Below are 26430 nucleotides of genomic sequence, written 5' to 3'. Positions count from 1 at the left end.
CTAATTATGAGGATCCAAATTCTGCACCAGATGCCAGTTCCACATGAGTGAAATCACAGAAAAACTGATTGCTCTCTCCTTCTGTCTGGCCAACATTTGCTTGCTTGCTTGCTTGTTTGTTTGTTTAAAATCATTTACAGACCAATCAGGGAAACAGTCAGCTATCCAAAATTCAGTAGAGCTGGTAGTGCGGATCAGTGCCCAAGAATGTTTGTGTGAACAGGTATGTTTTTACCAGCTGGCAAAACATTTGCACACTGTAGAAGGTTGCTTCACAATGTGGCAGTAGATAAGACAGGACCTTCCTTGGGGTAAGATGTACCTCTGCCGAGTGACAACAACTTCAGTAAAAGGGCTGGTCTGAGCAGAACAAGGCACTGTTTCGGGGAGCCTGGGCTCCCAAGCTTTTCAGGAACAATATGGCAAGTTCATTAGATGCTTCCTTGCTGTGGGTTATGATACACTTTCTCTAGCCACTGTTGTGGTCCTATTTCACAGGATGCAGATATCAATATTTTTCCATCCTGCTGTAGCCTTATCTGCTCTGTCCCTATCCTTACTTGACCATGTTCAGATCTCCTGCTCTGGTAAATTCAGGGATAGCTGTGTTAGTCAACTGCTGCAAACACACACAAAAGAGACTTTTGGCAAGTATAATCTGGCTGGGTTTGTACCTAATGCTAAAACATGTACAAGCTGGAACAAACCTAAGCAGAACCTCAGGCTCTTGACTTCCTCGCCGCTGCCTCTGACACAGCTAGAAGAAGGATTTTGCCAGAATTATTGTTATTTTCCCCTCATCTCTGCTTGTAATGAGTGGTGTGATCTTAGTTTGTCACAAACTCTGGTCAGTTGCAAAGCAAACCAGTTTCAAACATTGGGTTATGAAGCTGGCTTGACTGACTTACCAGAGTTGTGATAAATCAGTCCCTAATTAGTTCACAATGACAAGCTGCGAGGGGGGGGGGGAGGTTACAATGTCAAGCCTGCAGTTTAGGGATTCTGGGAACTGTTGTTGAGTCTTTCCCAAAGTATCCTCTTTAATTTAGCTACTCTCTCCACTGGGCTTACGAATGCTTTGAAGTCTATTGAGCAAGGGACCTGTTCACACATGCAGCAGCCCCGCCAAAATGGCTACAGACAAATGTTCTCAGGCTCACTGTCAAAGCTGGGCATGACCTGTGGGCAACAACTACCTCTCTGCAAACTTGGAGTAAACTTTACGAGGGCTCCAATAACTGCCACCAACCCCCATCTGGATCCAGATGAGAAGCATAGAGACATCTCGGGGGGATTCACTCATCCCTCTGCCATGTCAGTTCTCCAGTGGCTCTTTTGAATTCCAGGTTAGTGAAAGGGAAATCTGCTATTACCTCAGCTTTACTCCTGGATGATCACACTGGCTTGTTTTGAACCATTGAGTCAGTGTGGATATGTTTTTTATCTTTCTGGTTGGGCCCAGCGAGCAGGGGGGCAGCATTGCCATTGCCGGTTGTCTCCCTTGCCCCTGGTCCTGGCCTGCAATCTACTGGGTTTGGATGCCTTCAGACCAAGATAGGAATTTTGCTACTGTACTACCTACCCTGCTTTTTAACAGTTTCCATGCCTGAACTGGTAGAGGTAGTCTCTGGCAGCTTTGTTGTCCTGTGACTTCAGTCTTCATGTGAAAGATATCGGGACTTCATGGCCTTAATGGCAACTCAAGCAGTATCTGGACCTTCTCATTGTGCAGGACATTTGCTTAGGGCATGGTGGCCATGAACTGAAGGTGTGGGGAGCTCAATGTTGTCATGGTGAGGTCATTGCCTGATAAAGTTAGGTTCTGGTCAGCTGTCCAACTCTACAGGTTTGGGGTGCCAATTAAGGGAAATCTAATCCCCTGGAGACTGATGGATTCAAAGAGATTCCTGATGGCTCGGGTATTTCCCAACTGCCATGGCTTGGCAGTTCCACCAGTGCTCTGGCCAGTCTGTGGAACACAGAAGTGACTCAGGCAATTGGCACAATAAGTCCTAAGCACCCTTTTCCCTCTGGTGGAACCACAAGCACCCCCACCCACCCATTGTTTACTGAGGACCTAGAAGCTCAATAAATGAGAGGGGGGGGGAGGCTACAATGATAGTGGAGGAAGATTTGGACTGAGTGAGAGAACACAGTTAAGAGCTCATTCTTGAAAGTATTCCGTGGCAATGATGGTGACAAAGATTACCCTCCATCATTACCCTGTATCTGCTCAGTGATATACAGCAGAGCTATTTTATATTGTGAAGGATCGTTTAAACTTCATGGTCATCAAAAAGAGTTATATGAGGCCACAGAAACTTGCTTTGCAAAGCACTTTGTTTGCAAAGCTCTTTGCAGATAAAGTAACTTGAATCTGCCCTGACCTGGGCTGCTGTTTGTCAATAGAGGCTCCATAGGAAAATAGGGAATAAGTTTGTCCTTTTTTACTGGATACATTTCAGCTGGTTGGCCCTGAGGAAGTGGATAAAACCTTTGGAGAAGTACGTTCAATGGCCTGTGGTCTTGATCTTTGCCCGTCCTAGCTGATAAAATCAATAGTCAGGCTTATGCGCACAGCCTGTAGAAGTAAGAAACACATTGCTTAGAGAGGGCTTCACACCCTCCATCTTAAGAGGCAATGATATGGCCTGTTTTCTTTGCACCTCTCAGACTTGCCTATCTATCACTCCATGTCTAATACCCATTTGGGGAGTGTGCATGGGCCACAGTTTGGATTTTGGCCTGCTCTAGTCGTGATCTGTGCTAGTAGATGGTAGGGGAAGTGTCACCCTGCTGGTTTGATACCATAGACAAAGGTGTCCTTCTGGGTCATGTTGAAGGGATGGGAACTGGGGGCATGGTGTTGAACTGTCCATTCATTCCTGAGAGAGAGGCTCTAGACCAGGCATCCCCAAACTGCGGCCCTCCAGATGTTTTGCCCTACAACTCCCATGATCCCTAGCTAACAGGACCAGTGGTCAGGGATGATGGGGATTGTAGTCCAAAACATCTGGAGGGCCGAAGTTTGGGGGTGCCTGCTCTAGAAAATGCTCTGGGGGACTGCTGGTTTTCTCAATGGCCTTTCCCAATGGAGTTTCACAAGGCTCCATCTTGTCCCCCTTTCTCTTCTGGTGAAGTTATATAGAGATTTGGGTTCTAAGAAGGCAGTTGAAAGGCTAAACTTCTATTTGATAGCTGCAAAGGACTGGCTGGGGTGCAGTACACTGGAACTTAATCCTGCCAACATGGAAGGATCATTGGTAGGTGGACCATGTGACTCAGAGTTGTGTTTGTAGCTGGTTGTGGATGGGGTTGCACTCCTCTTGAAAGATCAGGCACTGTACCTTGTTTGGGAATACTCCTTCTTTTGGCGTTTCTGTTGGATATGCAGGTGAATTCAATGGCAAAGGGTGTCTTTTTCCAGCTCTGGTTGGTACACTCTCTACAGCCCCTCCTGACAACGGCAGACCTAGATTAATATGTTCTATGTGAGGCAGCCCTTGACAAGTGTTTGGGAGCTTCATTTAGCACAATATTCTGCAACCAGATTGCTGAGGGGCATTGGTATTCGGATTTTATAACTCCAGCTTTACAGTATTTTCATTTACTCCCTATTAGTTTTCAGGCTCGTTTCAAGGTGGTCTTTACCTTTAGATGGCACCTTAAGAGCTGGCATCTTCTCTATGTTCCTTTGCAAGAAGGAGCTGGGGTGCTGCTCCAAACCCCTCAAACTCAAGAGGCAAGGCTGGGGTCAGAGGGGGGCACTTCTCCACTTTATTGCTTCAGGCAGTTGGCAAAGACCTGGCTTTTAAAGAAGGCTCTTGGTTAATTGTGTAATTCTTGCTTGCTCAGTTCTGTGTTACTTTTGTGCTGCTGTCATTTGTTAAACAGGTTAGATACTGTAATTTTATTTCCATGTATCTTCAGGCTTTTGTTTTTATTCCAGCTTTAATACTGTTTGTTAGCTACCTTGAGTCTCCTTGGCGAAATAAGTAATTAAATAAACAATAAGCAAGCCTATTTTGTATGGTCTGACTATCCTGTTGTATGAAAAATGACACTCCACTAGTGCTCTGTTAATTTTCGTGTGCTTGCTCAACAGAACCCCCAGGAGATGAGTCCCCTGAGCTAATCAGAGGGCCTGGAAGTGTTTTGAGCCCAGCCTGACCCTGTCCAATAGCCAGGTCTTTCCAACCTGGAAGCAGCTGTGTTTGAGAGTTAGGGAGTGTGATTCAGATGCATCCTGTCTTTAATGTGCTCTGCAGTGGGAATTGCAGTGTCAAATAGGCATCTCATACAACTTCCTGGGGATGGAGGAAATAAGCCTAGGTGCTAAAAAGGATTTTAAAGATGTCTTTTAAAATGTCCTTCAAGAAGCTGCACAAGGTGATAGGTGGATGTTGAGATACGGTTACAAAGGTGGAACTAATAAAGACGAACCCGCTGGTACATTCTTTGCATTTGGCAATTGCGTTATTTGCCCCACATGTTGGAATAAGGTGCCACCCTTTTGTCATGGGGCCGTCACTCCAGGGGTCACCAAGCTGGGTCATAAAAGGAGGGGGAAGGTCGTGGAGATCCTGAGTGGAAGCTGTGCTGCTTCCAACAAATCGCTATGAATTTGGGATGCACTTGGTCCATTCTGGGAGCTGGGCACCAAGAGGCCTCTTTCGCCTGCTTTCACTCACTGACTGTAGTTGTTTCCATTCTGTGCGCCAAGGATCTCATGTGTCACATTCCAGGATTGCTTTGCCACATAGCCTTTATTCCCATTGTATGATTTTGATGTATGCAAACTTCCAGCTGGTGGTTGTCTCTTTGTTCCCTCAAGGAATTTAAAGCTGTCCCCAGGATGCTTGTGTGGAGACATAGCATGCTTTTTCGATATGCACTTCTAACACATAGAACATGACACACTCCTTTATCCATTATGGCATCCATGCGCCACCCTCTTTGGATTAGGCCTTACAGATTCCTTTCCTGCATCTGTCTGCATGGGTGCTATGTTTGGGAATATCTTATTAGGTAAAATTCTTTGAAAGAGAAAATTAGCAGAATAAAGCATGCAAACATGCTTTTGTAGATATTAAATATTTTTGAAACAAGCAGCTGGCAGCCCCAGCTGGATTAGTTAAGGAGTCCTGTTTCACCCTCAGTTGCCAAGGGAGAGTTAAGAGGTTTTAAGTGTAGGGAATTGCACCTGTGAGCATCAGGCTCACCTGCAGCCTCCTCCAGTGCAGGGCTGGGAGATTGCCCCCCCCCCCCGAGTTACACAGACATGCTTCAAGTCTTAAAATGACACAACTTGTAGATTGGGGGGGGGAGCAAATGGGACTGTGTTATTTCAATTACAAAATTCAATGTTGCTTATTGCAGAATGTGGACCTTTGCATAACATACACACTCTGAACTTTGAGTCCTCTGGTATTAATTGCCTAGAGTGGGGAAGTGTCCCTGAATGGGGCTATGGGAGGAGGGAACTGAGTCCAGGTTCTCTCCCAGGGAGCAGGGCTTGTTATCCGTTTCTGCTAGACCATATGGTTTTGATACTTTGTGTGGCAAATGAATAGGAGGTTATTTGAGTATCCCTTGGCTGTATGAGCTCAGATCGGCTCAGCAGCATATGTGTGCAGAGAGAAAAATAGGAGGGTGTACTAAAAAGGGAATTTGCAAAAGAAGTTCAAGGTTAAAACAATTTGTGTAGTATGGTAATTAAAAAAAAGATCTCCAAGACATGCAGCAGTCTTTCTGGGAGCCAGATGTTCAAACATTGTAGCTGCCAGCAGAGCTGGTGAGCTGATGGGGGTACTCAGACACTCTCAGTCATGGCAGCTGCCTCCCCTTCATGCATTGTGCTCTCATATAAAGGTAGATGAGAAGGATGGGAATGGCATTCTTTTGAAGGTGTAGCTTTGCTGAAGTGAAAGTTTTATTCCTCACCTCATCCTGAGGTTTGGAAGAACCGAGCTCTCAAAAGGAGAGAGCAAATACTGTATTATCCTAGATTAGCTACTCCACCCACCCTGGTTTGTTTTTCTGATGATAAAGCCAATCCATCACAGTCTTTGAGATGAAACCCCTACATAAAGGGACCTTGAGCTATAATTGTCTACATTCCTTGCATCCCTGATGATATTGCTCAAGGGTAGCATTCATAATCTGGAATGTCTACATTGGGGAAAAACTAAAGAAAATATCAGCATTGATTTTTATTTTTGAGAAGCTCTTTGGGTTGTGGAAATAAGATTTAGAAGTTGTTGTGCAGTCACAGAAACCTGAAACTGAAGCTCCATTAGATCCATCTTAATATGAAGCTGTTAACCCGGGGAAAATGACAAGCGGAAGTCGGTGTATAGACAAAGGATGTATATATATGAATATATTGAGTATATAGAGAACTACGGATTGTGAAATTATTGCTGATAAATATAAGTACCACAAGAAGATATAGGAATTAGTGATTGGGATTATTTACATCTAAACTTATACATTTGAGCATAGATTTGCTTTTATTTCTGATGCGATTTATGTTATGAAACGAATTTTTATGTCATGACTTAATTTATTTATTATTTGAACTGTAATTCATTATTATTATTATTATTATCATTTTTCTTTTCTTTTATCTTCTCTTTTCATGTCTGTTTCTTTGTATCTTTTTGTGTGCTTGTGTATTTATCTTAATCTCAATAAAGTTATAAGTTATTTACATCTAAACTTATACATTTGAGCATAGATTTGCTTTTATTTCTGATGCGATTTATGTTATGAAACGAATTTTTATGTCATTACTTTATTTATTATTTGAACTGTAATTCATTATTATTATTATTATTATTATTATCATTTTTCTTTTCTTTTCTTTTATCTTCTCTTTTCATGTCTGTTTCTTTGTATCTTTTTGTGTGCTTGTGTATTTATCTTAATCTCAATAAAGTTATAATTTTTTTTTAAAAAAATAGATCCATCTTAATATGGAGGTGGTGGGCGAAAAGCAAACCTGGTCAATGTGTTCTGTAGCAAGTGGTCTTAATCTGGGGCAGAGCTTTCCAAACTGTGTGTTGCAGCACATTAGTGCATTGGCTGCAGTGTGTAGGTGTGTCATGCAAACGTTCCTCCCGGAGCTGGAAAGGGGTTACTTTAACCCAGTGTTTCTCAACCTTTTTTGGGCCACAGCACACTTGTTCCGTGAAAAAAATCACGAGGCACACCACCATTAAAAAGGTTAAAAAATTTAACTCTGTGCCGCCCTATATTATAATTATGACTGTAAGAAACACTTGCCAAATATTGCTTTCCGGCGGGTCAGTGCCCAGTATTGGCGGCCGCCAGGCACGTGACAATGCAAATCGCCCTTCTCGTCGCCGCACGTCGCGGCACACCAGCCAGCGTCTCGCGGCACACTAGTGTGCCACGGAACAGTGGTTGAGAAACGCTGCTTTAACCTACGGTTTGCTAGTGCAACTGAATTACTGTGTCACAAAATGATTCGTGCCTAAAAAGAATGTCACCAACATGAAAAGGTTGGAAAGCTCTGATCTAGGGAGAAGTGAGTTCAGATACCTTCTCAGGTTGCAGGATTGTTGTGAGAGTACAAGGTACATGTCTGCTGCCCTGAATTTCTTTGAAGAGGGCAAGACACAAATGATTGGATGGCTTAGTTATCCATTGAAAAACCAACCCACCAGAGCACCCAGCAGTTGAAACTAGGGTAGAACTCTGGGGTAGAACTCACCATTGCCAGTGGCCATAGCACACTGCCCTAGAGAACAATTGGAAGCAGTATTATTAGACAGCAGGTTTAAAATAAAGCTAGTACAATTCTTAAGCAACAAGTGTGCCTTCATTTATTTCTCTGTAAGTAGTAGTTGTCTTTTTTAAAGTGCTTTTTAGAATTCAGGGGAAAGGCCTGGACTTTGGTCAAGATCCCAACACTATAGACCCCTCCCCAAACGTACAGGACTTAAACTATATTCCTTGAAGCAAGTCTCTGAAATAAATACTAAAGGAATAAAAAAAAACTACCTAATGTGACATATAGTATTGTGGTTTCCTTGAAGATGCAGGACACAAGATCATGGTTTCATCCTTTTTTATATTCACTGGACAGAGAGGAGTTGTAATTGATACGTACAATATACCTGGATTTCAGTAAAGCATTTTATACCATACGACATTAATGTTACTATTTAAACAGGGAAATGAGATCCAGGCCCTACAGAAACTAACTAAAGGTAAAATGACAGAGGTTTGTGCTATAAGCAAGTTTTAAAGTCGGAAAGAATTAACTAATCTAAGTCCAGTAGGGACTGGTCCCAGGACTACTATATTTACTTTTTAGCAAACAGTCTGTGGATGGAAGTAGAAGTGTGTTGATGAAATCTGGAAACACAAAGTTTAGAAAATATTTTAATACACTAAAGATCTAGGAATTCTGCAAGGAAAAGCAGATGACCTCATGAACTAGAGTCACAGAAATTGAATGAAACGGAATGCAGTAGTATAAACTGTAAGGTCATGCATTTGGGGATGAATAATGCATCTTTTTCTTACTGGTTGGAGACTGCTGGGCTGGGAGGAGCAGAAGGAGGAATGAGATCTGCAGATCCTGGTTGATCACAGGATGCCTGAGCCACAAATGTGATACAGCTGCAAAAAAAGCCAGTTCAGTTAATGAAGGTTTTTGGTGCTCTTCTTTTGAAGCTATATCACATTTCTATTAACGGGACAAAGATATTATTAATATATTTCTTCAGGCTTTATTTTGGAATTCTCTTATCCAAAAGTAGCATGGAGAGTTATTAGATGCTGCTTCAAGCAAAAGACAGAAACAGATTGCAACATTCGGGAACTTTGCAAGGGTCTTGGAGGAATTAAAGTCTGACCAGTTTACAGCTGTTACATTCTGCTCCTGACTTGCATGTACAGTACACTGTTTGCACTGCTCAGTCTGCATGCTAGTAGATGCTTCCTGTTGTCTTTTATCAGTGTTTGTATATTACAATTTGCTGCCAAGATCAAACATCCTTATTAACTAAGAAGAAAAAAGAAAAAGAAAGTGAGGTACATTTTACCATATGTGGTGGACTTGCAGAGTAGCTAAGGGACTTTGGGAGATGATACATAGAATCATAAAATCATAGAGTTGGAAGAGACCACCAGGGCCATCCAGTCCAACCCCCTGCCAAGCAGGAAACACCATCAAAACATTCTTGACATATGCCTGTCAAGCCTCTGCTTAAAGACCTCCAAAGAAGGAGACTCCACCACACTCCTTGGCAGCAAATTCCACTGCTGAACAGCTCTTACTGTCAGGAAGTTCTTCCTAATGTTTAGGTGGAATCTTCTTTCTTGTAGTTTTAATCCATTGCTCCGTGTCCGCTTCTCTGGAGCAACAGAAAACAACCTTTCACCCTCCTCTATATGATATCCTTTTATATATTTGAACATGGCTATCATATCACCCCTTAACCTTCTCTTCTCCAGGCTAAACATACCCAGCTCCCTAAGCCGTTCCTCATAAGGCATTGTTTCCAAGCCTTTGACCATTTTGGTTGCCCTCTTCTGGACACGTTCCAGCTTGTCAGTATCCTTCTTGAACTGTGGTGCCCAGAACTGGACACAGTACTCCAGGTGAGGTATGATCAGAGCAGAATACAGTGGTACTATTACTTCCCTTGATCTAGATGCTATACTCCTTTTGATGCAGCCCAGAATTGCATTGGCTTTTTTAGCTGCTGCATCACACTGTTGACTCATGTCAAGTTTGTGGTCTACCAAGACTCCTAGATCCTTTTCACATGTACTGCTCTCAAGCCAGGTGTCACCCATCCTGTATTTGTGGCTTTCATTTTTTATTTTATTTTTTGCCCAAGTGTAGTACTTTACATTTCTCCTTGTTAAAATTCATCGTTTGCTTTGGCCCAGTTGTCTAATCTGTTAAGGTCATTTTGAAGTGTAATCCTGTCCTCTGGGGTATTAGCCACCCCTCCCAATTTGGTGTCATCTGCAAACTTGATCAGGATGCCCTCAAGCCCATCATCCAAGTCATTGATAAAGATGTTGAATAAGACTGGGCCCAAGACAGAACCCTGTGGCACCCCACTAGTCACTTCTCTCCAGGATGACAAGGAGCCATTGATGAGCACCCTTTGGGTTCGGTCAGTCAGCCAGTTACAAATCCACTGAATGGTAGCATTGTCTAGCCCGCATTTTACCAGCTTCTTTACAAGAATATCATGGAGCACCTTGTCAAAGGCCTTGCTGAAATCAAGATAGGCTACATCCACAGCGTTCCCTTCATCTACCAGGCTTGTAATTCTGTCAAAAAATGAGATCAGATTAGTCTGACATGACTTATTTTTCAGAAACCCATGCTGACTTTTAGTGATCACAGAGTTTCTTTCTAGGTGCTCACAGACTGTTTGCTTAATGATCTGCTCTAGAATCTTTCCTGGTATTGATGTCAGGCTGACTGGGCAGTAATTGTTTGGGTCCTCTCTTTCCCCCTTTTTGAAATTAGGGACAACATTTGCCCTCCTCCAGTCTGCTGGGACTTCGCCTGTTCTCCAGGAATTTTCAAAGATAACTGCCAGTGGTTCTGAAATCACCTCTGCCAGTTCTTTTAATACTCTTGGATGTAGTTCATCTGGCCCTGGAGACTTGAATACATCTAAACTAGCCAAGTATTCTTGTACTACCTCTTTACTTATTCTGGATTGTGTTTCCCCTGCTGAATCATCTGCTTCATATTCTTCAGGTCGGGCATTGTTTTCTTTTTTGGAGAAGACTGAGGCAAAGAAGGCATTGAGGAGTTCTGCCCTTTCTCTGTCCCCTGTTCGCATTTCACCATCTTCTCTTCTAACTGACCCCACTGTTTCTTTGTTCTTCCTTTTGCTACGGACATACCCATAAAAGCCCTTTTTGTTGCTTTTAACCTCTCTAGCAAGTTCATTCTGTGCTTTAGCTTTTCTGACTTTGTTTCTACATGTGCTGGCTATTTGTTTGAATTCCCCCTTTCTCCATTTTTTGTACATATCCCTTTTAAATCTTAATTCATCTAAAAGTTCTTTAGATAGCCACCCTGGCTTCTTTAGGCACCTTCCATGTTTCCGTCTCATTGGTATTGCCTGAAGTTGTGCTTTTAATATCCCTGCGACGAAAGTCCCTCTCACTTTCAGTCTTATAACTCTGACCTCTCAATTATTAAAAGCACTAATAGGGATTTCTGAGGTAAATCAAACCTCCCCCTTATCCCTCTAGCCTTTCTTTAAACCCTCTGCACTTGTGGGTTTTCAAAAATAAAAGAGAGTCCTCTTCCAGCCTAAACGTGACCAGGTACCTATATAGACTTGGGGCTATAAATGAGACTGTTCCTATGTGCGCTCAGATAAGGGTTTCCCTTCACTAGAAACTCCCTTACTGTAAAGCTAGCCTCCTTCCTGAGGTAACTTTATTATCACTCAGAACCTGTCTCCTCCTCTAGCCCCCCCCTTTCTTGGTGCACTCTCAGCCACAAACTAACCTTTCTCCTCTAAAAGGCAGTTTTGACAGTTTAAAAGAGTTCCCCACCACCTGGGTTCCTGGGTACCTTAGCTGGAAAATGAAATAGACGATTACTAATGTGACACTTTAAAGATGGATATTTATTGGCTTGAATCTTAATGGTTGCTTTCTGGTAACATTGGTACAAACTTAACTTCACAGGTAACGTTCTTGGTAATCAAATAACAGAATACCTATCCACTACTTCAGGGGTTCCCAACAAAATTTTCTCGAGGACCCCTCATTGAGCTGCTATTGTGACAAGGACCCCCATTAATTCCTAATCCTAAAATTAAAAAGTGAGAGCCAAATTAAGAGTCTTTTTAGTTACAACAGAGTACTCCATCAGTATACAGTTAGTTTTAATTTTCAGTTCTTAATGAGATGAGTTAAATCTGTCCTTTGAGTCCATTATTTTCCCACATTTAGCAACAAGCTGAGCCACCTTGTAAGACGCAAGGGTTGCATTTTCATTTACATTTGCACCACAGTGTTTGGCAATTGTTTTACGAGATGTTTTCAACTCTCCTAATTTATTTTTGGAAAAAATTTAATGACGCCGATCCGGCGCGGGGGAAGGGTTCGGCTCCCACGCAGCAGCGGCTGCGGTTTGGGTGGCTTTCTGCTTGTTTGGGGGCAGGGCCGTCTTAAGCCCATCCGGTGCCATGGTGCAAAGGTCCCTCTGGTGCCCGCCCCCCTGTTTCACAGAGTTACTGGCCTTTGGGGGGGATGGGATCCGGACGCGGCAGCCGGACGGGCAGGGTTTTATGAAAAACAAAGAACAAAAAAACCCACCCTTCATATCAGGGCCGGATTTAGGTTTGATGAGGCTCTCACCGCGGCCTGCACCTCCGCCGCCCCGCTGTCCGCTACCCGGCTCAGCTCTGCACCGCTGGCCAGATCCCGCACGGGGAAGGCACCCACCGCTTGCACCCAGCAGCCTCCCACGAAGCCTCCAGTGTGCACCAGGGAACTGGCGAGTGCCGCTGCGCCCAAGCTGCTGCTGCTGCCGAGGCGGACGCCGCCGGGCACCGCTAGCCAGAAGCTAGAGCGACGGGAAGGAGGTGGAGGGTGAGCGAGCAGAGCTTGGAGACCCCGCGACACCCAGGGAGTCACCATGGCCTCGGCGCCTGGGAAGGGAGCGGAGAGGGTGGAGCTGGGGCGGGCGAGGGCGAAGGCCCTGCCGAGCGTGGAGCTCCTTGGCAGGCGGGTTTCGGACGACAGCACCGCCGCCAGTGGCCTCAGGACCCCCTGAGCTGGGAGCGCTTCCCCGCCCCACAGCACGGCCAACAGCAGGAGGAGCAGCCCCAACCGCCGCATCGGCACCTGGAGCGACGCAGCGAGGGCGCGTGGCCATTGAGCTTCCTCTCCTCTCCTTCTCTTGAGGCAGAATCAGTGAGACTCCTGCCTAGAGTGGCAGCAGGCTGCCACTCTAGGCAGGAGTCTCGCTGGTTCTGCAAGAAGAGGAGAGGAAGCTTTTGCCGCCTCACATGAAGCTCCTGGCTGCCGCGTTCAGCCAGACACCAGCCATTTGGTGCCCATTCGGCGCCCCTTCGGCGCCTCTGGGGGCTGATTTGGCGGCGCTGGCACGTTGGCCGACTTTAGGAGCTCCGCGCCAGCATGCCCGCCGCCATCTTGCCTCGCCAGAAGTCCCAGTCTTGCGGACCCCTCTGGCATAGCTCGCGGACCCCTGGGGGTCCGCGGACCACCAGTTGGGAACCACTGCACTACTTCATCTACTCTAAAGTCTACCTTCTCCACAACCACCCAAGCTCCCACACAAAAAAACCCCAACCGCCAACTGACATAACTGTTCCCCTTTTCATTTAAACCCCATGCAGGCCACGCCTCCCATGGAATGTCGCTGCCAGTTAACCAGGAGTCTGGGTTAACCCTTCGTTAGGTCGGTTGCAAAACAAAAACATAACATAACAGTTTCAAATTCGCCACAATCCCCCTTTTAACAAACTCCCAACCATCATGAACTCCATTTCCTTTTAGTATTTCTGTCCATGGGATCTCACCCAGCGTTTCCCTAAGTTTTCTGAAGTCGGCTTTCTTAAAGTCTAGGATTTGAGTCTTAGTATTCTTGGTTGCTCCTTTCCGCTGAATAATAAACTCCAGAAGAGCATGGTCACTCCCACCTAATGATCCTGCCACTTCTACCCCACTAACCAGGTCATCACTATTGGTTAGGACCAGATCTAAAATGGCTGATCCTCTTGTTGCTTCTCCCACTTTCTGGACAATGAAATTGTCTGCAAGGCCAGTGAGGAATCTGTTCGACCTTATGCTCTTGGCTGAGTTTGACATCCAACAAATATCAGGATAGTTGAAATCCCCCATTACTACTATCTCACTTCCTCTTGAATGGTTGGCCATCTGTTCCAGGAAGGCTTCATCTGTGTCCTCAGTTTGGCTTGGGGATCTACAGCAGACATCCCCAAACTTCGGCCCTCCAGATGTTTTGGACTACAATTCCCATCTTCCCTGACCACTGGTCCTGTTAGCTAGGGATCATGGGAATTGTAGGCCAAAACATCTGGAGGGCCGCAGTTTGGGGATGCCTGATCTATAGTAAACTCCCACAATGAGATCACTGTTATTTTTCTCTCCCTTAATTTTGACCCAGATACTCTCAATTTGGCTTTGAAGTTTTAAATCCTGGATCTCTTCACAGGTATACACATCCCTGACATATAACGCTACTCTTCCTCCTTTCCTGTTTGGTCTATTTCTCTGAAATAGATTGTATCCCTCTATTACTACATTCCAATCATGAGACTCATCCCACCAGGTTTCAGTGTTTGCTGAACCATTTAGTTTGCTGTACCAAGAGCTCAAGTTCATCTTGTTTATTTCCCATGCGCTGTGCATTAGTATACATACATTGGAGACCATTGATCATTCCCCCATGTCTCTTATTTAAGGATATTTTCCTCCCACCACTAGGTCTGTGTGCTGTTTGCTCCATTTGGTCCTTGACATTTGGATGATCATCTTCAGCACTTGATAGACTCCTACCTTCAGGACCACTCCCTCCCTCCCCCACATAAGTCAATTTAAAGCCCTCCTGCTGAGGTTCTTGAGTTTCATGGCAAAAACATTCCTCCCAACCTTTGTGAGGTGCAGCCCATCACTTGCCAGAAGTCCATCTTCAAGAAACTGCAGACCGTGATCTAAGAATCCAAACTGTTCATGTTTGCACCATTTGCGAAGCCAGTTGTTCACTTCCCCTATTTTTCCCTCTCTCCCAGCGCCATGTCGTTCAACTGGGAGGACAGATGAGATGACAATTTGTGCATTTAATTGCTTCAACTTCCTGCCCAGAGCCTCAAAATCACTTCTCATCTTCTGGAGGCTATGGCTTGCCGTGTCATTGGTTCCCACATGGACCAAAAGGAAGGGGTATTTGTCAGTGGGTTTTATGATACATAATGAAATGAAATGTTTTTTGAAGAGGACTCTCCCCAAAAGACCAGAAGATTTTCTCTTAGGAATAACTGGATCAGATGGACCAAATCAAAGGAATTTGTTTCCATATGCAACTACGGCAGTGAGAGTACTATGCCCCCAAATGACAGGAGGATGCAGTATCTACGAAAGGGAATGGAAATTGATGGAATATGCTGAATTAGCAAGATTAAAAAGTAAAATCAGAGAACAAGACAAAAGTCTTCAAGGCTGAGTTTTTGGCAAGGTGCTCTTCAGTGGGCTTCTGCTGTTTTCTGCAAGTCTGATATATTGAAAAATTCCAATCTCAACAAATTAAACATATTGGCTGTGTACACAGGTAAACAAATACCTGTGCCCATGCTGACAATGGAGCTCAGCTTTCTGGAATTGAGGGAGGATGGAGAAGTACTAGCTGAGGGGACACACAGTACAAATACACCCCATTAAACATTGAGCACTAGTGTGAATGTGAAACAATGAGAAAGTATTCAGTTGAAAGTGCTTGTGTGGTTGAACATGCACAAAAGTGCAAATGAAAAGAACAGATCTTCAACATAGATGAACTATACAAATTAAGACAACCAAACCCTTTCTATTTGGCTCAGAATTGCTCTTGCACCAAAGAGCTATATTAAAAATAAAAGTTGCCCTTGCAGGTACAGGAGGCAGGAAAGGAAATGGGGAGGAAAGGAAGAGATAGCCTTTCATGCAAGTGTGATTTGGAACAAAACACTCCCTTTTAATTACTTTTGTGTTTTTTGTGCAAGTCTGGTATACTGGAAACTTGTATTTCATTTTTTTAAAAAGTTAAAGATGCACAGCCACAACAGACCTCATGCTTCCAATGACACACTATATATAGGGCAGGTTTGTGCAAATCTGGGATCATAGAATTGTAGAGTTGGAAGGGACCATGAGAGTCATCTAGTCCAGCCCACTGGAGTGCAGGAAATCTTTTGCCCAACATGGACTTTGAACCCACAACCCTGAGATTAAGAGTCGCATGCTCTACTGACTGAGCTTTTCCAGATCTGTGAAATCCATCAGCACATTAACAGTCCAGTGTGTACATAACCTCAGTTACACTAGAAAAAGAAACTGAAAAACACATTGTCTTTGCCTCAATAAACTGTTTCTAATGTGCATTTGAGGTCTTTTGTTTCCTGCTTCCCCATACTGGACCTCTTCCCCCCTTCCCCTTGGCGACCAGGGTGTTTCTCACACAAATCACATGCAAAGCAGGTGAATGTGTCTTGCTTTCCCATCCATTAAAAAAAAAATCCTTCAAGGTCTAAACAAAGCAATCAGAACTGAACTTCTTCCTCACAAGTTCTCTCTCTCTCCACCCCCCCACAGTTGCCTTTTTAGGAGACATTGCCTTGGACGAAGAAGACCTCAAGATGTTCCAGGTGGATCTCACACAGCATACCATTGAGAGAACTGCCACGAACTCCTCAGGTACAGTTGCACATCTCCATACAACAGGGACTCAGACAATGCCCACACAGAGACAAACCTGTGACTTCCGTGTTTCTGGGAGCAAATGAGCAGACCTCTTGTACTGGAACTTGGATAGCACGTCTTGACACACGGCCAGGGGTAGATTCTCAGTACTGGCTTGGATTACTCATCACTTGTACAGTTTTGCTTCAGTTCTCACTTTGCAGTTTTTAGCTATTCTCAGTCTGGTTCTTTAGCTTTTCAAAAATAATAGTAATGTTTACGGTCATTATAACGGTTTCAGAACTGACTGAAAACTCTGTGAACTGGTAATTGCCCATTGAAGTAGGCATCTTGCCTCAGGGTTACTGACTGTTCAAGCGAGGAAGAGGAGGTGATGGACCCCCACCTCCCACCCACATGATGATGATGATGATGCCCTGCCCAACTGGCTGGGTTTTTCCAGCCACTCTGGGCAGCTTACACCCACCAGTTACTGTCAATTATCGTCTGCTAGCTTGCATATTAACATTTTATATTGTTAAGCAAAGGAGTGACTCACCACACTCTCCAAAAACCATTGCAAATTGTTACAGGGCATTTTGTTCATGGTGTGTTGAAGATTCCCCTTCTCCACACCCATGCAGGGAACTTTGGCACACTTCCACAACTGATGCCTTCAGATCTGTTTAGGCCGCATGGTCCCCATGAGTCCTATTGAAAGCAACAAATATATGCACAATGGTCCCAGCCACTTCTACAAAACAGACCCCAGTGGCATAGTGTGTCCTACATGTTGACCCATTAGTAGGCTGCCCTACTGTGTGCATAAAACAGCTGCTGAGTAGGATGACCATATAGGCCTAGCAGGGCCCAGATTAACCCTGCTTATTTGTATTTCAAATTTAACCAGAATTTCTAGATATAGCAGAATTGTAACTGAACTGGACTGTGCAATTTTCATTACGCAGATTATTTCTGAACCATCGTGAAAGAATTTCTAAAGTTTTCTATAGTCTCACCACATGTATTTCAAAAATGTATCTGCTACACTTGCAACAGGTGAGTTGCACAGGATGGAAAATACAGTTTTGTTTTTGTTGTGTTAAAACCTATTTTGCAAATGATATCTAATTCATTTTCTTTTGAGGACAGTCCAGAAAAAAACTTTGCTACTTGATTCTGCTGATTGTGCAAACTAGCCCTTTTTCCAGAAGGCAGAACTCAGGAGGCCTTTCCTGTGAATTCAGTAATTGACAGCTGGGATGTGCTTTGTGATACTCCATTTCTAAACCCGATTTCTGTTTCTTCCATTCTGTAGACTCATTTTGCGAAGTTTTCACTCTAATCTTAGCTAAAGGATTTCCAAAATGAGACTGAATGGAGATGAGGAAAGTCAGTGCAGTAAAGATAAACAAAGTGTTATAGGATTGCATTATATTCATCAGGCTTCTGCTGAAAGTCAAGGGTCAGGAGATCACTGTTAGCTCAGCTGCTGTTACTTTGGGAGAGCCTGGAAGAGGTCCATGGCTAATATTGACAGGATCCAGGTCCATCAGGCACAGGACAAAGGTAACTGGGTTCACATGGGTCTGCCTCTCAGCCATCCTCCAGAACACCCATGTCACTGTCTGCATTTCTTTAGCAGAGAGGGAATGACTGGGAGATTTATTGCCCAGGGTGGTTTTTTAAATGAAATCTCCTTGGCAGTGACATTTGTTTAACTGTGGGATAATCTCCGCAAGAGAAAGGGATGAAAGACTGGAGGATGTTATATAGGCAGCAACATAATTTAATTCCAACAAAATTGCCCACTTAAAACATAGGCTATTCAGGTATTGGGGCTTGTTTTTTAGTTTTGGCCAAATGTGGCACACAGCCCCCCATCACCCAGCCCCACTTTTCACGGCAAAGGGGCAGTGAAAAGGACCTGGTTCATGTTGTGAGGTGTGCAGGGAGGCATTGGGTACTCCTTGCTCATGTGTGGCATGGACTAATCCTAGCTGTGAGTATCTCCTTGTCAGATCACTGGGCCTTTGGGGTAGGATCTCCTGCCAGGTCACAGGCTTTCTATAGGCTGTGGCGGCAGCTTGACTGATAGAGAGCATTCCAGACAATTTGGAGATAAAGATCTTGGCATAAATCCTTGCACTTCTTCTGCTCTTGCATTAACAAACCCAGCCAAAGCTTGGGGGTGGAGCTGCTTTTTCACAGTCAAATATGCATTGCATCTGAATAAACTCGCCATGTCTTGCAGCTGCCTTAATACCCTTAATACCATCCACTAGAAAAAGATGCAATGGCCTGCTTTCTTTACATGACAGCAGGCAAAACAGTTTAAGAATAGCAACCAACCTGCCACCTCGGTTTTCCATGGCTGTTCTCCTGAAGACCACAGTAAATACCTAACCTACAAAAATGGGAAAGGGCTTTATAAGACAGACCAAGGAGTCAGCATTTTTGGACAAAGAGTGGTTTAAGAAAATGCATAGGATTCAATTTGTGTGGTAAGAGTTGTGATGTCCCTAGCTATCTGATAAATTACTGAGAGACTTGGTGGTGGTGGTGGCAGAAGCAGGGATAATCAAGAAGCTTTGGGCAAGGATTGACTTCCCTGCCTTTCTGTCCCAGAGGGACTGGGCAGTGAAAGGCCTCCCTAGCAGTGGCTGGTTGAGCAGAGGAAACAGAAAACCCTAAGAGAACAGGCAGGAGCCTGTCGGGCAAACCAGATGTGGCACCATTCAAGCTTGTTTACATAAAGAGCAGGTGTGGGGACCCCATTTTGGATTGTGACCCTGGTGAAGAGATGGGCTTTAATTCTCCCTCGCACCTCTGCAGTGCCAGCTTGAACCTGAGCCCCTAAACCTGCTATTTGCATTTGAAAGAAAGCTTCCATTGGCAATGGGGCCTTTGCTCCTGGTCCAAATTGCAGGGAGGAAGGGCAGCAGGGAACTCAGATCTAACCACACTGGGGGCTACTTGTTAAAGCCTTGGGGTTGAGAAAGCTTGCTTGCTGTGTACTCAAAAAACAAAACTCTCCACTCAGTTGGTAAATAGTGGCACATCTTGTCTTGCGCCCTGAAAACAAATTTGGAAAAAGGAGTGTCCCAGCAGAATGAGGAGAAAGCAAAAAGCGGGATTCCGAGGGGGATAAGGAGAAGTAGGAGAGAAAATTAACTCGGAGGGGAAAACGGAAGTTCACTGATTGATATGAAACAATCTTTAATCTAGTATCGCATCCTACCTTGGCAGGCAGCAGGGGCCTTTAGACACATGAAAAATGGCATTAGACTATTGGTTGATAAGGAATCTGGTGCCAGCTCCAAGTTTCAGTGGGCCCTTTGGCAAGACACTCTCCAGGACCCCCACCATGACACCCCCCCAGTGGGTCTAGTTACTCTTTGCCATTAGCTGCAGTGCTTGCTGGTCCTCATCTTCCTCATCACTGTTTGCCAGACAGAGAACCAATGAGCAAGCAAGTGGCATCATCTACTGTCTGCACGCATCACATTTTTTCTGGGCCAGAGGGAAAGGAGGGTGAACAAGTGGTGAGAGGGCCAGTGGTTTCTTTCACTCAACAGGACTTACATCGTGGTTAACTGAGATCTGCATCTTAAGAGAAGCATTAGCAAAGCAGTTCAATGCACTTAAAACCCAGGCAGCCATTGAGACTTCCGGTTTGGTTTGCCATGGTTGGTTTGCTGTTGATTACATCTCTGCCGTTTCACACGGGATGTTTTGAGGATGAGATGGGAGTAACCATCCTCCCAACCCCCCCCAAGGCCAGGGGGGCAGCTTCACCCACAGATCACTCAACACGTGCCCCCAATCCAGTAGGAATGAGGGGGCAGGGGCGCTGGGTGGGAAACACTGTGTGTCTCTTTGGCAACTCTCCAAAGTCGCTGCCATGAGCGAGCGAACCCCTGCTTTTTAAGATGATAATTCGGACTTAATTAATGGGCATGCTCTGTGTGAGTTGTTAACTGTGTGGAAAAGATTTATGAATTTGCAATCAATTCTGATGGACTGTTAAGAGTGAAAGGTGGGAACTGAGGCTTCTAGCTAAAGTACAGGCTTATCTGTTATGGTATGAGACGAAACGGAAAGGTATGGACATATGCCTGAAACAATTGGCAGAAAGCCAGATTTCCTCCATTTTGGGACGTGTTGTATTGGATAACAACTGGCATGAAGAAGCGAAAGTGAAAGACACGGAAGAAAATAAACACCCACACAGAAACATACTCTTTTGATAGAACTCACTTGCTGGACAAACTCAGAGGCTGTGAAAACGAATGAAGGATTAACATCAGATTGATTTATGGGAACCACCTGGACTAATTAAGAAAGCAGCACAAATGTGAGATGATAGCAATCCTCCAACCTCAGAGCATGGGAAGTCAAACAAAGATCTATGATTTGGCTTAATATTTGGACTGTTTGATTATTTTATGATTCAGAATGTCTTTAGTGTGGACTTTATTGGATTGTTAAATTGAAAAACTTAATTAAAAAAATAAAACCCAGGCAGCTATTTGGGAGGAATGGGGAGGTCACTCAAGCTTATCTTTCTCTTGGGGCTTGAGTGCCAATTCTGCCCTGAAGTCAATGAACGAAAGTTGGGTTAGGGATTCTCCCTGCACGAAATGGGAAAGAGCTGTGCTCATGAACCTCTTTCTTGTCTCCATCAAAGGGAACAGTTCAAACAGCACCAGTATGCGACCAGGGAGGCAGCAGAGGAGGCGATGGAAGCAGGGGCGGGGGCAACCTCGAAGCCGCCGGGCTGCCACATCCCGCCTTGAGCGGGTGTGGCCGGATGGAGTCATTCCTTATGTGATCAGCGGAAATTTCAGTGGTAAGTTTTACACACTGTGAAACTGATTCTCCCCTAAAATGCAGAGATGCAGAAGAGCAAACTGCTAGGCCTACAGCATGATTCCAGTGAGGCAGAGATATTGTGGAGAGATTGCCAGATTGCTCTGCACTGCATCTTTTGTGAAGCCTACTATTCCGCCTGAAACAAAACATGAAAAATAGACTAACTGGCTTCTCTTACATTTCAGGAGAGAACCTCGTACTACTCTCAGGTTAATGCTCATATACCAAGACATACTCCACCAGCCTTCCCTAACCTGGTACCATCCAGATGTTTGGAACTATAACTCCTGTCAGTTCCAGCCAGCTGGGGGCACCACCCTAGGAAAGGCTGTACTAGACTTAAGAGCTATGTCATATGACGATGGCCCCCTTTAGAGAGTTAGGCTTTCAAACACAGAGGGGCTGTTTTTTCACAGTCTGCTTTTGTATATTGCAGTTTGTGGTTGTGATAAAAACCTCTGTGTGATAGCAGATACTATGTGCAAGTGGACATGTTTTTCAAATCCATGCACAACTGTGTTATTTACTCCCCTCCTCTCAATTACTTAATAGTAGCAGTAGTGGTAGTAGTAGTAGTAGTAATTTGTGCACTTTTTCGAAAGAGAGGGGCTGGGAACTGATGGGTTGATATACTGATATAAGGAGGTATACAGGTACCGTATATTCCGGCGTATAAGACGATCCCCAACTTTTCCAGTTAAAATATAGAGTTTGGGATATACTCGCCGTATAAGAAATACAACCCGGCATGTAAGACGACCCCCCGACTTTTGAGAAGATTTTCCTGGGTTAAAAAGTAGTCTTATATGCAGGAATATACTGTATATTGGTATACAGAGGCACCTAAACTTCCTATTTTGCCTATGGTATTTCATTCATAGACAAGTTAAACATGTTGAAGGGGAGTGCATAGCTGTCAAGTTCTCCCTTTTTGTAAGGGAAATTCCCTTATGCTGAATAGGCTTCCTCGCGAGCAAAAGGAAAACCTGACATCTATGGGAGTCACCCAATAGGTGGGGCTGGAGAAAGTACCCTCTGTGTACACATATAGGCAGCTTGAGAAGAGCAGTCTTGGTACAAAATGGATTATAACTGTCCTATCAGAATGTGCTTTTGATCGATCAAGTAGCGTGGAATGAGGATGACTTGGGGATTATGTTGTGTGTGCACAAGAAGACACCTGAACTCAGCACTCAGCACTTATTAGCATGCAGTGTGTACATGCCACTACAAAGGAATATGCAAGGGAAATCCCCTGTGTCTGAATTCTAGTAGAAATGCCACATACTGTACTGTACTTCAGTCTGTAGATCCCATGTCAATCTGTATTCAGATATCTGATTATCTTAATGATTTAGGTAATTGAGATTGCATTAAAATAAATAATTGCCACATACCTTAACTGAGTAATCAATTCTCAACAAACTGGATTAGTAAGAATGTGCCCGTGCTAGTCTCTGAGAACCACACCCTCCATTCTTGCCAGAAACCCTACAATGTTATGTGCTGTAGGGGAAAGAATGCTGCTAGTAGGAGAGGCTTTGCAGAGCATATGGACCCTTCTCCCAGTTTCCCCTCCTCCAGGAACTCAGTGTGCTGCATATTGAATGCAAAAAAAAAAAAAAACCAGCAGGCCTAACTCCAGAAATGGGGGTTCTCCAGAATGAGCCTTTAAGGGCACCTCTGAGTACTGCTCCTGCATGGGACAAATTCTGCTTCATTCTCCCTTAGAAGGCCTTGCCTGTTCTCTTTCCACTCATTGCCCAGCTCTTTGCATCTTAGAAATCATGGAACCCTGACCATCACTCCTCTCCAAGCTGAACCACCGAAAGGGAAAGGAGGCGAGATAGGTGAGGCCATCTGAGGCAGCTTGGGGCTGCAACAGACCCTTACCTGTCTAGACCACTCTCAAACTTGGGTCTCCAGCTGTTGTTGGACTACAGACTCAGCTAGACTGGTAAAGAAAAAGTGATTTATATGCATTGTATGTTTGATATAAGATTGTGCCACCAGATGGTGACATGGAGTCCTGTTCTCTACCTCTTTAACGCTTCTTTGATGTGTCTAGATCCAGCCTACATCTCCCATCATCCCTGACCACTGGTCCTGCTAGCTAGGGATGATGGGAATTGTAATCTAACAACACCTGGAGTCCCAGGCTTGAGAAACAGTGATCTAGGTTCTAGGTTCAAGTCTGGGCATCATGTGGAGCAGCTTCACTGAGGGCTGTTGCTCTGTTTTGGTTCCCTGTTAGTTATAACCCAATTGCCTCATCTCCTTAGTGATCTGAACAAAAAGTACTTGGATGTTCTGTTGCTAAATTTCAGGTTGTGAAGTAAGGCATTTATTGTCCAGTTTTGACCAGCCTTGGAAGCTCTTATGCCTTGGAAGCTCATCCTCCGTTTAAGTCAGGCCTGCAAGCTAGTGAGAGTGAAGATGAGTTCGGAGTTTTCATCAGCCACTTTCATACCAACAGAGTAGCTACCAAGCCAAGATGGATAAAAAATGATTTAAAACAATGGTGACAGCAGCAACATGCCAATCAATACCATCGGATCTAAAATAACTGAATCATAAATTTTGAAATTAAAGCCATCTATGAATATTTAACACCAAGTTCCACATGAAAACGCAATGCATTAGGGACAAGAGAAAACTCCCTCCATGCTGTGCTCCACTACCAAGACGGACACCTCTCTGCACTGGGCCAAATTCAACTCATTTTTTATTCACTTGTCTTAGGCTTTCTTTAAAAACAAAAACAAAAAACTAGATACAGACAAATTTAGATTTCCATATACTTAGAATCTCTGAAAACTGGATTGTGATCATTTTTCTAGCTTCTAAGGTTAAGCATCATATGTGGCAACCAGCAGGGCAAACTCCAAAATTAGGGGTTCTCTGGCAAATAGGTCATATATTTTATATTTGTTTTTATTAGTAGCTCCCTTCTGGACTCAGAAATTAGCAAGCCATCACTGACACTCACATCCAGGTTATGCCATCTGCATCTCAACAGAGAAGCATCTGCAGGGCCTACGCAGACGACTTTTTATGTTCTGCAATGTGTGCAGTTCTGAAATTATTAATATTTATGGCTCTGCCAACAAACAGCATGGGCATCTCGTGGGGAACATGGCTAAGTCCCCACTGAGACCTGCCCCCTCTATTCCTGAGTCTGGTGATGACCTTGTCCTTTCCTGTTCAGATGCTAGAGAGCAGTCCTGAGTTCTACTCCCCTCTGGTTAAGACCGGCACTTCCTCCTACAGCGCCATTGCAATTGTTATATGCTGTCTCATATATTCCACATGCTCATCTTGACAATTGTTCAATTGCTCACACAGCTCAGAGTGAGGACTATAGACATCTTCCCTCTCTAGTCAGCTTTGGGCCTCTCTCTATTTCCTGTAGGCAGCCAACGAGCCGTCTTTCGGCAGGCCATGCGCCACTGGGAGAAGCACACCTGTGTCACCTTCTTGGAACGGAATGATGAAGACAGCTACATTGTGTTTACCTATAGACCTTGTGGGTAAGCCAAATACAGAACTTCTCAACGTGTGATGGGATTTCAGGGTGGGGAATCTTTGATTTTCTGGATGACACTGGACTCCCAACTCTCAGAATGCCTGACTATTGGCCCTGTTAGCTGAGGCTGATGGGAACTGGAACTTGACAAAGGGGGGCAGAGGCAAAGGAAAGGACAGAGGGAACTCTAAAAATTCCCTGAACAATAATCTCAAACCTCTTAACGCTCCAGTATGGATTAGCATAGCTGCCAAGTTCTCCCTTTTTTTAAGGGAAATTCCCTTATGCTGAATAGGCTTCTCGTGAGAAAAGGGAAAACTTGGCAGCTATGGGATTAGTTAGATTAGGGGTCAAAGACAGTTCATTGCTCACTTGACACTGCCTCCTGTGTGGGCAGTATAGACACAGCCATCTCTTCTAGGAAACACAACTTCTTGAGAGAACCTCCTCTCCATGCCTGCCCAACATTTTCTAAGGCCGAAACAAAGATTAAATTGGCTTGCGGGTGGAAGGGAAAAAACTCTGGAGTTCTTCTTTATCCTGATATGCATGTACTGTAAATGGCCCTGGATTTTGTCCTGGGATAAACAATGTTAAGACTCTTGCCTCTGATATTTTAGAATGAAGGCCCTGTAAATTGGGGCTTTCCAGTGAGCCCAATAGAAGTACATAACTGAAGCCACCTCTTTTGCAGGTGGAGCGCTACCCTATCATTGGGCGTAGGAATGACCTCTGAGTGAGCATCAGTTTCCAATGACTTCCTCTGTTCCGCCACCAAGCTTCCTGCTTCACCTGGCAGTGGTCTGGGAGCAGAAGGCGCTGGTGGCAGAACAGGGGCACTTCTCTGGCATCCATTTGGCCTCGGCCAGCAGAAGGGGACAAGAGCAAGTTGGAACTTGGATTGCCCTATAAATCATTAGACATATGCTAATAAATTACGCAAATAAGAGAAATGCTAAGATGGAAGGATTCGGCTTTTTGTGGTCCAGAGTTTTGATTACATTGATACATTATTTTTATTTATGTTTTACTGTGTTTTTCAGGCAGAATACATGTTGGGCTAGTTATGCTCCAGAATTAACTGTAGGTCATAGCACAGCTAGGCATGGCAGGCGAATAGTTTTCTCTGTGGTGAATTGACAAGCAGCCACCACACCATAAATGGCATCTGAATGCACCTATGGTCGCAATCAGCCTTCCCCAACCTGGTGCCCTCCAGATGTTTTAGACTACAGATCACATCATTTCTTAACATTGGCCATGCTGGTTAGGGCAGATGGAGGTTGGAATCCAAGAGCATCTGGAGAATACCAGGTTAGAGAATGCTGGTCTAAGTGACTTTTGCATTCCTTGAGCCACTCTGTTCTCCATACAGTGGTCAAGCTCTGTCATGAAGTCAATGTCACTCACTACATAATTTATTAAGCACATGTACTTGAGTGTGGCCAAACATACAAAATGCAAAGAAAGATACTGTTAAAGTATGGGTTTAGCTCTAATGCTCAAACATCCTTTGAAGACAGGTCCATCTGTGGGCTTGTACATTTTACAGTGCATTGGCTGGGTTCATTGGTTGGTTTAGC

At 44.4% G+C, this 26430-nt stretch overlaps 1 protein-coding gene across 8 annotated transcripts in view; it reads left to right on the top strand.

The window, feature by feature from the left end:
* The window catches only part of BMP1 (bone morphogenetic protein 1), a 132691-nt gene that overhangs the window by 38766 nt on the left and 67495 nt on the right, over nucleotides 1-26430 (top strand). For 5 of the 8 annotated variants that reach the window (XR_004693973.2, XM_035138994.2, XM_035138993.2 and 2 more), the window contains 3 exons: nucleotides 16360-16461; nucleotides 21137-21298; nucleotides 24734-24851. Coding sequence is in view for 7 of the 8 variants with exons in the window: in XM_035138994.2 (XP_034994885.1) it covers nucleotides 16360-16461; nucleotides 21137-21298; nucleotides 24734-24851 (382 nt within the window). In the remaining variant the exon portion in view is untranslated. Of the gene's footprint in view, nucleotides 1-16359; nucleotides 16462-21136; nucleotides 21299-21329; nucleotides 23279-24733; nucleotides 24852-26430 lie in introns of those variants that run through there. The other 3 variants (XM_035138997.2, XM_035138995.2, XM_035138996.2) reach the window with 2 other exon arrangements.

The sequence above is a fragment of the Zootoca vivipara genome, chromosome 15, assembly GCF_963506605.1.
Source record: "Zootoca vivipara chromosome 15, rZooViv1.1, whole genome shotgun sequence".
Lineage (NCBI taxonomy): Eukaryota > Metazoa > Chordata > Lepidosauria > Squamata > Lacertidae > Zootoca > Zootoca vivipara.
The sequence above is the reverse complement of the archived record's forward strand: the minus strand, read 5'-3'. Positions and strand labels throughout refer to the sequence as shown.